The 11,498-nt window shown below is 32.6% G+C and overlaps 2 protein-coding genes across 2 annotated transcripts; one reads left to right on the top strand and one right to left on the bottom strand.

Moving 5' to 3' along the window:
* Window positions 1-239: 239 nt before the first annotated feature.
* nkd (NKD inhibitor of WNT signaling pathway naked cuticle) lies at window positions 240-7,817 on the top strand. The gene is made up of 5 exons (XM_085191037.1): window positions 240-595; window positions 3,942-4,165; window positions 4,906-5,016; window positions 5,101-5,558; window positions 5,662-7,817. The coding sequence occupies exons 1-5, from the start codon at window positions 472-474 to the stop codon at window positions 6,014-6,016; spliced, it is 1,272 nt and encodes a 423-aa protein (XP_085047163.1). The 5' UTR covers window positions 240-471; the 3' UTR covers window positions 6,017-7,817.
* PGAP5 (Per1-like protein PGAP5) lies at window positions 7,680-11,259 on the bottom strand. Its single transcript, XM_085191038.1, has 7 exons — window positions 10,972-11,259; window positions 10,709-10,895; window positions 10,089-10,230; window positions 9,836-10,002; window positions 9,663-9,748; window positions 8,642-8,923; window positions 7,680-7,974 (listed from the first exon to the last, which is right to left on the bottom strand). The coding sequence occupies exons 1-7, from the start codon at window positions 11,068-11,070 to the stop codon at window positions 7,831-7,833; spliced, it is 1,107 nt and encodes a 368-aa protein (XP_085047164.1). The 5' UTR covers window positions 11,071-11,259; the 3' UTR covers window positions 7,680-7,830.
* Window positions 11,260-11,498: the final 239 nt, after the last annotated feature.

The following is an 11,498-nucleotide window of genomic DNA, read 5'->3' as shown; positions in this document are numbered from 1 at the left end:
AAAAATCTTTGTTGTTATTACATAATAGATACATAGATAGTGGACGGTTGTCGCGGAAACGAGTAGACTTCAAAAACACTATAGCTTCACTATAAATATAAATCATTATTTTTAAAGCTCACATAAAACAAAATACTGTCAATGTATTTTTGTTTTACAATAATGGACAACCCTAAAAAAATGCTACCGCACCGCGCCCGCCGCTCTACCCGCACTTGCCCCTTCTCCCTTCTTCCATCCATCAGTCAGTCACTCAACGGCACGGAGAGGGGACGGTTGTACGCTCGCACACTCCGTCCTATACTCACGCGGACAACTGGGTCACGGGGACCGTACGCGTTTGCGTTGCAAAAGAAAACATATTTGTTTAGTGTTGTGGATGATCACGGTGATAGTGGTGCGCTATTGTTTACGAAACAACAAACTAGCGGCGCTTTTGAAGTGTACGTGATGCGTGCGTGAGCGCAGCGCATGACGTGCTACGAAACGTTGAGAACTCCGGCAAGTCCGGCACCCGCCGCGGACGCCCCCATGGCGCACCACTTCGTCAAGTGGTGGCGCAACAAGTTTAGAAATGGCTACAAGAAATTCAGCAGTAAGTACTCATTTAATCTTATACTTTGATTTACTGGGTTAACGAGCTGGTAAAATAAAATGCCAACTCGCTGTCGTTGTTTGAAGTTGGCGAATTATAATACAACATTGTTGTTTAGATTTTTATAATTATCAGCATGAATTATGAATGGATTCTGTAAACTGATAAAGAAAGCACAATTTCCGAGTACATAACTAAATTAGAATGGTAAACAATCTATGATCTCACATTTAGTTTGTTTTGATTCGTGGGTAGGTATGCTAAACAAATACCGCTGATTCTTTAGAGATTCGTGTTGTGTCCTATAAAAAAAATTATAAACATTATTTATGTTTGTATACCTACATATAAATGAAAACTAAACGTCTATTTCTTGTAATTGAACGTAAGTATATAATTTATAAGCGTTCCTTAACCGAAGACGAAAGGAGAATTCAAGGGCACCAAAATACTAATGTAAAAATAACCCAGAATTGTTTTTATGACTTATAAGTTCTTCAAGTAAATTTTATATTTACATTTGAATAAAGTAATGCAACCATAACTTACCAAAATAACTTGCCTCTTTCAAAAATAATATTTTCTAAATTTACAGCTTACTTCGAAGTTATACGTTATAAATAGGATTTTTATTATAAAATACTAAATTAATATTACTAATACTATATTATAAAATTTAAATTATACGACCACTGAAGATTTAAGCAAATTAGTGAAGCGAAAGTAATTTTTTATGTTGCGATTAATGTTTGAAGAACTTTAAAGCAAAAAAAAATGTTTCATTGTGTATAATTAAAATTAAAATAATATATAAAAATTCTACTACACGAAAACATGCGTAAACAAATAAAAATTCGTAAGCTTGTCTCGTTTAATGCTCATAATTAGCCTATATTTAAATTACATGTAGTTCAAAAAAGATTTCCGCTATGAAGACGTCCACCCATTCGATACTACTTCAAAGTGTACCGGGATCCCTTTGATCTCGTTCTATTTTGTTACGAAATATACGTAAGCCGAACACTTCAATTAGAAGACGATATGAACATTTTTGTTCCAGACCGTGGCGTACGTCAATCGTAGAAGCGAGTTTGTAAATATAATTTTAAATGCTAACTGAGGCCGCGCTCATTTGATTATCTTCAAAGGGAAAAGTTGAAAGCACTCGCCGAAGCGGAGACAATGATACCTTTTATTTGACATCAAAGAATGCACCGCCCGGAGCTTTAAGCTCTTCTTTCGAGTGAATAGTGCATAGCCCGCTACAATTTATAGTAAGCGGCGGGCACAAAGGACTTTTTTTGGGAGATGTTGATTCTCTGTCGCATAATTTAACGTATCCCTCTTGTGCAGCTCGCATTGTTTTATGTTGGTAGAACCGTGATTTTGAACTTGAGTTCAACTGTTTTTGAACCTCCTGTGGTTTTTATTATATTTTAAAATTGTTATAGATTCTCAAAAATATATATTTAAAGGTTCCCATTATTTATATACTAAAACAATAGTTAAATCATTATAGTTGTTCAATATATCAACGCTGCAATAGTCTCATTTCTAAATATTAGTATTGATAGATCGATGTTTGTCGATCATCAAGCAATAACGTGTTAGGCAGTAATGAAGGCAATAATATGGTGGACGCGTATCCTACTCACATACTATGCGCTCATTTCTAATTGTCATTTATCTTCGACTATGTTATACGCATTGATGGACTGTATGTATCTTCGAAATGTACATTTTACAAAAAGTATAAAAATTAACTACATTAATCTTATTTAACAAACTGGTAAAATAGACCTAAAAACACGAAATACCTTCCGGTTTCCTTACCTTTACTTTAGATATCTGTGCCAAAACATCTCACTTTTTCATCTCAATTTTCAATATTGTGTATTTACTTTTATATTTATTAATATATATCATTTATTTTTATAAAAAGTAATGTTTAATATCTATACTAATATAATAAAGCGGAAGAGTTTGTTTGTTTGTTTGTTTGAACGCTAAGATCTCTGGATCTACTGGATCGATTTACTTTGTTTTTGTTTTGTATGAAAGCTGCATTCTTCAGAAGTACTATAGGCTATATAACATTACATTACACATATATACTAATAAATTAAAATACTTTCTAATTTGACATGCAATTTATTCTGCCATGTTAATAACAACCGTCGTCGCTACGCGACCGCGTTCGTTACCGCGTCATTTTGATATTCATCCTTATGAAAATAAATATAATAGTCACTTTTAGCATTTCATCTAGATTGAAATTATATTTCTATAGAAATTATATTCTTATATTTCAAGCAGGCGTAGCCGCGTCCGGGTCCGCTAGTAAATTTATATAATTTATAAAGAATTATAAACAACGTTTTTTTCTTAATTGCAATGTACAAATAGTCAAGCACGATGAAATAACTTTGAACTTCTGTGAGGAATCTATGAGATAAATTCTCAGAACAACTTTTGAAGAAAAATAAAATTACCGGCAGATGTGGACTGGCGAAGGCAGAGCTTTAAAGCATTAGGCCATACCGATCTCTCGGGCCTTCCGAGAAATAACTACGCCCGCCCTGCGAGCCGCCGTCTTTATGCACCCGGCCCGTCCCGCTCGCTTTATAATAAAAATCTTTTGAATTTCGCCGATCGTATACCCCGCTATTGTAACACTATTCATTTTACAAGTTTTAATATCTTTTACCAACAAGGGTTCTCGATAAGGGGTTTCTAAAATAAAAAAAAAACAATAAGAGGAATTGATTAAAGTATTGCTATATATTTAGCATTATAGTAATTATCCATACGTATAATGAAACGCATTATATTAGAAAATTTATTATTAGAAGCTTTTGTTAATATAATAGAACCCAAAACAAAGATAATTGTAAATTTTATCTGTTTCTGTTTGTTCATTCGTTTCATATTTTGTTCGTTTCTTCTCGGTAATCGCAGAAAGGACTTAACCGATTTAAATGCATTCACTATTGTATTTTTCCAAAATTTTTTTTTTCCATTCAGTGCTTGTTTTATTTCAATCAATTTATAAATAAAAAAGTGATGTCGATACATATAAAGAATTTCGACAATATAGTTACAAAATATGCTATTAAAATTAATCCTGAAGTAGAAGTATTCCTAAACAGAACATTAAACTATGAGATATTATTGTATATTTATATTTGTCTGATTGTTTGGAATGTTAGAATTCCTCGGACACACATTTATATCTTATATATAGAGGCATAACATTAAAAAACAAACCCTAAATCCTATGCAATATTTTTATTTGAGTAAATTAAGTTTAATATACATATATATTAATAAAAAATAACTTTTACAGTTGGTACAGAGAGTGAAAGGACGGACACCGAGGAACTGGTTGGTCGAGCCGCATCGCAATGCTCAGCGCCGCCCGACCTCTTGCCCAGTGAGGCAAGAGCTTTGTTACAACCAACACCACCACCAGTTCCAGCAAGAAATTCTGAACATGTCTATAAAAAGATGACTTCCTCTGAAAAGCTCACAGAAAAAATTGAGGACAAACAGCCTAGAATGAGATTTGAGGTTTGTAGCTTTTCCTGGATTACTCAATCATTTTGAAATTGTCGTGACGTAGTAGGACAGCGTCTTGCTATAAAAGCGAGGGTTATTGGTTCGATTCCTACTCGGAGAAATGAAATATTTTTATAAGACAAAGCTTAGTGTTTAATTTACTTGTCAACACGTCTCGAAATCTAAATATTAACGCCAGTGTCTCGGAAGCAGGAATGAAGTATCTAACATTAGGTTCCCTCTGCCACACGAGAAAAAACATGAAGCTGTTGGTAAAATATTGAAAAACTAACTATTTAAGTTCTATTCTATTTTGTTAGCAAAACTTGCAATGCGAGTAATATTTTAGTTTAGTTTATTTGTATACCCTTTAAAATGTAACAGCAACGTGGCCTAGGTAAACATAATAAATGAATGTAGGTATGTAGTGTTTATCATTCATGAGTGAACTACGCTATCGTAGCGAGCAATTTATTGAATAATGAGATGATTCATCTATTTGTGTCATATCAGTCTCCGGGCAGGCGGCTCGCTTTGTTTTATAATATCTCACTGATCGTAAAGGCGCGACTAGTTTCCTTTTAAAGTTTAAGATAAGAAGGCCTGTCCTTAGCGTCGAACACGCGCCGCTGGTCGGCGCCGCTAGTTATCTATCTTCGTTAACAGAATACCATAATACAAAATCACGTTTCTAATATACTATGTTGCTTACTTTAAACTTTTAAGTAACTATTAATTGTTTTATATTACAGGAATTAACGTGCGATGTTGAATTAAAACATCCGGAATCGTCTAAGCAGCAACCGTTGCAGTTCTCTTTTACCCTCTATGACCTCGACGGTCATGGTCGAATGACGAAAGATGTAAGTGTTTACAACGATAGTTATTTATAGAAAACAATTTTTCAATTATATAGCAGTTATTCAATTTTATATCGTTGTTGACAGGACATAGCGGGCATAGTATCGACTATATATGAGTCGATAGGAAAGTCGGTTACAGTTCCGCATTACGGATCTAAAACTATCCAAGTGCGTTTGACGGTCGTTCCGGAAGACGGACCAACGCGTAATAATAGAGAGAGACGGAGACGTCGCAGAAGGGAACAAGAACAGCCAAGTGGTGCCACGATACCGGCTGACAACAATTGCGTAGATAACAGTGAGGATGAACACCATGATAGATTGTCGAACGATGATGACGCGTCTTCGAAATCATCTTGTTCGGAAAGACAACCTCCACTCAGGCCTGCGCCAGTCTTACGACAGAGACAGCGTCATGTACGGAGAGAACATAGAGAAAGAAAGCATGTGAAGAAACGATCTGGTAGCTTACAACGCCGAGAATTGCTAGAAATAATCCAGGCAAATATGGAGAAAAATCATTTGAGCTTTCAAACTAAACGGTTAGTATATGATATTTTTTATCACAAATTTGTATAAAGCGGATAATAAATTACGTTATATATGTTAGTTATATATTTACTGATAGCCATTTCACAATTTCAGAAAGCCCTGCGATCCTGTTGCCAATGAAGAGGAAATAACAAGCAAATATCAAAAACTTAGAAATAGATCCTACACGGTAACCGACAAAACAGCATTCCAAAAGTCAAAACCAGAGCCGTCTAACAATGGTTACTTGGACCTGGCATGCGGAGGTGATTCCAATTTGTGCAGATACGACCGGTACCTGCACGCGGTGATCTGCTCGTCGGCGCGGCACGCACACTCCGGCTACCATCAAAAGCAAGCGCAGCCCGCCAAACATAGAGGGCCGCATTTGAAAGCGAGATCCCGATCTCACGATATGCCGCAAGCCCAGACCAACCAACCGAGAGTTCTACAAATTATATTCTTATAGAATTAAAATTTGGACTTAGTCATCCATACGACTTTGTCCTACTTTTGGAACGGAATTGATTTGTTACCAAGGCTGTATTGAGAATTAATTGGTGAGAGCAAAGTAATGGGCTTATTGCGATCTAATTTAGAGTTATTATTTATCATTCCATATGGTTAATTTAATATAAATGTTTCCTTAATTGTAATTCGGAAACGAAATAAGTAGGAAGTTTTCTAATTATCGTAATATATAAAATAACTATATTTGAAAAACGATATAAGTGGAATTTAGAGACACATGAATACTTTTTTGGTATATACAGCATACAGGTCATAGCAATAGTCACATTAAAATTTACTGCATCATACCAGACTGACAAAGTACAAAATGGAAAATTTAAAAAATATTGGATAAATTTACGTAAAAATTAATTAAACTAATCAACTTGCCTTCTCTGCGTAAAGTTTTTTAATGTTAATTAGTACAATTTTTAGTAGTATTGACTTATCTTACAAATAAATACCAATTAAATTTGTAAATTTAACAGGTCACTTTAACACATTCACCATCTTTTTTCGAGTAGCAAGTGTTTTGTGCATGTACATTGATATTCTAATAAAATAATGAATAATATTTATGTTTGAGCGATGACCATGTAACCTAATAGTTAATACTACTAACTTGATGGTAATATGAAACAACTCTTATCTCAGTAACAAAATCTCTTAATGTTTTAGTAATGTAAGCTTTGATATGAAAAACTTTTAAGTCTCACCTGTAGATAAAATATCTCTTATACTCATGTATTATATAGAATTGTTTTTTCATTAACATACAGTGCCTTATATATTAATTATTATTTTATGAAGGGCTACTTGGATTTATCTAGTTGTTTATAGCCTACATTAAAAATATGTAAATGAAATTTGATATTTTATGACAATGCTCATTAGAATTGATTATGTATCTTATAGATATGCTAAGAAAAACTAGACTGATTTTTAGATGTAAGTATTAGACAGTGATGTTACAGATGAAATCTTTCCAATCTGGATACGGATATTAGGAAAAATGCTATTTACGTTACCGTAACGGAATTCAAAATTTTTGGATTATCAATTACTATTGGATAAATTCGGTTATATTTTTGATTAAGGATATTATATTATATGTTTGAAAAAATAATTTTTTTCAAAGTAAATTAAAAACCTGTAGACTCCACCCATTCGAATTTTAAACATTGGGTATGAATATTTTTTTTTTCGTTTCATTTTAGTTCGTAATTTCCGTTACGGTACTTAACATCACTGGTATTAGGTGCTCAGATAAAAAGTACATATTTTATATGTATGTTTACACTAAACGGAGTACTTAATCAATTTATATTTGATATACACTTACAGTGTAATTGTGTAATCTAATTGGTGTTCTTGTTTCTGAGGTTGCATTACCATTATCAGTATTCATTATTCATAAGTAATTTAATGAATCTCTTAAATGTTTTTATCTACCTCTAATTTTACTTTATTAGATTAACTTTTAAATATTTATTGTAACAGCTAAATCCTAAAATTATGTAAGTTTTTTGTGATAATTGAGTGATCCTCTTTCATGACATTGTTTCACTGGAGTTGGTTTGTAATGTGAGATGGAACAGTATACTTCTAATAACAACACTATGTACAAAATTTACTTTATTTTTATTTACTGTTTCTTATTTTAATGTATTTGCTATTGTTCCCATTTTAGGTGTAGAGTGTACAAAGTGCTCGATCTTGTCAAAAATATTTATTGTCAAATATATTCCTTGCGGTTGAAATTTGATTTTTAATTTAGAAAAACCCCCTTCCCAATGATTTCTTTGTAAATAAATATAAAAATAAAATACAAATCATAATAACAGCTGATAGAGCAATGGTGGTCTCCTTAGGTAATGCACACTTTTCAACAGCATATTCATGTGGAGTTAAACTTACCTAAAAAATTAAGAAGATACATTACTTTTATGCAATCATACACCCATAAGTAATTATTTGTCCAAAATGAATGTAATAAGAATAGGCAACAGATAATTATGTGGTGCATGGGTTTCATCAGACAGTATGCAATGCCAGATATAATTTTTATTTTTACCTGGGGAAATAAACTATTTACATGTCCTCGGTCTGACGAGGCATGGTCTGGCACTGAGTCCAGTCACTCAACAGGCAATATCCTGAAAATTCAGTTTGAAAATAGGGAGTGCGGTGTACACAAATTTAACATAAGAATTTATTTTTTGAATTATTGATTATAATAATAATATTAACACCGTCGCTTGAGATGGTTTGGCCACGTTACACGCCGGCCTAAGAACTATGTCGGACGCAAGTGCCTTGCTATACTAGTTCCTGGGGCACGACCTCCCGGACGCCCAAGGAAGCGCTGGTTGGATGTCGTGATGCAGGACATGAGAGCCAATGGAACTAGAACTTCTACTGTATGTGGGTACCTTAATTCTAATCAGAGACAAAAATTGTTTTGGATTCAAATCAAAGAAACCAAAACTTATAAGCACCTAGGAATAGCCAATAATATATTTTAAGAAAATCATACAATAATGTTGTTAAATTACTCCCAAAATGTAGGATAATGGCTACTTACTAGCATATATTTAGGATCAGGTCTATTTCTCCAAGAAAATGAAGGCACTGAATATTCTAGAAAATGTACATTATCAAATTCCTTATAATGATGTTCAACTAAGCAGCCGTGATGTGTGTGTCCACCGAAAGCAACTCTTGGCCTAAACTTAGACACCAAATAATCTGTAGATTCTTTTGATAACGCATCTATTTTTAGTCGAAATAATTTATTTCTTTCTGGTAATGGAGGTGCATCTGGTTCTGTACATATGTTGTCAGACAATCTATAAAGAGGAAAATGCTGAAAGAAGCAAATTTTGTGTAAGGGATCCATATATATCCATTCATAAATTATAAATTACGACAAAGAAGTATAATTATTTTTTAACCCTCTCTCATCCTTGTCACAACTAGTCACATGTGGCAGACCCCACTGCCTAGCGTGACATCACATATAGTGCATTTTTAAATGTACAAATTATTAAACTTAAAATTAGTAGTTGTTCATAAATAACTTTAGTTCACACAATTTTCATATTTAATTCTTAGATACATTTCAAATTGTTGCAAAAGTAAGGATAACTTGTGTCATCAATCACCTCTGCCCACTTTACCTTTACTAAAATAGATTTTTAGCTTCAAATTCAAATTTAAAATATTGTTTATTCAAATTTTAAATAATATATAATAATAAATAATTTTATTTCAATTATAAGCACTTTTAAATCATCAAATGAACATATGAACAAAAGGCTACCACAGGTTCAGATGGCAGTTCTGCTCAGAAGAGCCAGCAAGAAACTCTACAGTTGCTCTTTTCGAAATCAATGGTACAATCTATTACATTAGTTGGCAGCTATCGTGCATTACATTCAATAGACATTAATTCCATACATGTTTGTCCTCTAGTTCACTCTCTATCTCTCACATAAAAGACAGAGAAGAACGAGTAGACAGAGAAACTCTGTTTGATGCATTGCATATTGAATAGTGGAAGTCAATGTCTTGTGTTCTCAATAAAAAAATAGTTTATTTTTTACCTGCATTAGAATAGGCTGGCTATAGTTAAACTTTGCCTTTTTGTTAAAACATTGATCAGCTTGGTCATGACACTTTCTTAATGTTCCTATAACATTAAAAATTACAACTAAAACTAAATTATATTGTAAATAATAGCTCAAATAACAACTATATATACATTTGGCTTTCTTACGAGAGACAACTTCTATCTTGTTTCTGGCCTCCATACACAAATTACAAGAATCTCCTTCTAGTGCCATTGAATTTAACAAAATAAAATGGTTATCTTTCAACACAATGTGTTGCACTGAAGGAGCTTTAAGATATTTGGAGAATCGTTGTGCAAATCCTCGTCTTATTCTGCAAAAATTAAATAGTATTTAAACAGCTTTTACAAATTTAAAGAAAATCAATAAGTAATTTTAACAAATATATTTTGCTTTTACCTATTATGAAAACCTATATCATGGTTTCCAACAGCAACAATCATCTCAATATCATTTGGTAATGCAAATAAATTATAAAAACGATGGACATACTCTCGAAATTGTTTATCATTTGACCATTCTCCTTCATCAAATAAATCACCTAACATAGAAATAATCAAAAAACAAAACTAAAAAATGTAACTTATATACTTCTAATATTAAAGTGGAAAACTTGCAATCAGATTTTGTTAATAAAACTAAATACTGTTTACCCAAAGTAATCTGCACAAATAATTTATAGAGCAAGGTTGGATTATCAAAATTGTCTAATTGTAAAGTACCGTCTTAGAATTTTCTATATTGTGGAAGATTTTTAATTAGTCTGACAAAAAACAAATAAACAAAAATCATTCTTTCATTTCTTTTTTTAATTGTGAGCATTTTATGCTTTCACTTATAAGCTTCTCAAGATATATTTGGTATAAGTATTACAATCATCACATAAGCATGGTGGGTTACATGCCTATCACTGTTAATTGTTAATAAAAATCAAATTGCCAGATTAGACAAGTACAAGATCCAGATTTCAGCAGGTCATCGTTGGTGGCACAGGTGCTTTTACTGTTTATTAATCTTACCTAGAACAAATACAACCTCTGGTTTATGTACATTTATTACTGCTTGGAATGCTTGGTGCATTTGCCATTCTCGCCTCCATTTATCTAACCAATGACCTCTATATGGGCCAAGTAAATGAGTATCAGCTAAAATGAATGCTTTTAAAATGTCTCTCCCACTTTGATTTTGTAGTTTGGGCCATTTGCACTGCAATAGTTAATAATCTTTGGTAAAAATGTGTTACTTACTACATGTATCGTTCTTTAGTTAAAATTAATATTACCTGTAGAATAGCAACGTAATAAATAAAGAACTCACAATAAAGCGCAATGAAAATTAATCCTGTAAAGAGAATTAATATTTTTTTTGTGACTCGTCGCATATTTTGTATTAACCATATTCAAACGTACATAAAACTTTTTAACTGTAAATGAACTAACTGCAGTCATTTGCTAAAGGTATCAATATCGAAACTCTTATCTTTATTTTATCTTGATATGAGTATCGTAGGTAACTTAAGATTTCAATTTGAAAATTGGAATTTGTTTTTGACACTTAGGTATATATCATACGTCAACTTTTGACATAAGGAATGTCCACACACTACATTTACCTAAGGAAGTAGGTACATGTCCATTTAGGCCAATAAAAAAAATACGGTACTGTGTAGTTTCAGCTTTTACGCTATAGCCGCAACCGCTGAAGAATATTGAACCGTACAGATTCAGCTCTATTATTAATAGGGTACCATATTTAACACAACTTATTTTATACAAGAAATGAGTATTTAACTTCAATGCACAAAGGAGC

The sequence above is a fragment of the Heliconius melpomene genome, chromosome 10, assembly GCF_056956725.1.
Source record: "Heliconius melpomene rosina isolate 202511_hmr_F chromosome 10, ASM5695672v1, whole genome shotgun sequence".
Taxonomy (NCBI): domain Eukaryota; kingdom Metazoa; phylum Arthropoda; class Insecta; order Lepidoptera; family Nymphalidae; genus Heliconius; species Heliconius melpomene.
This window is presented reverse-complemented; position numbering and strand designations above follow the sequence as displayed.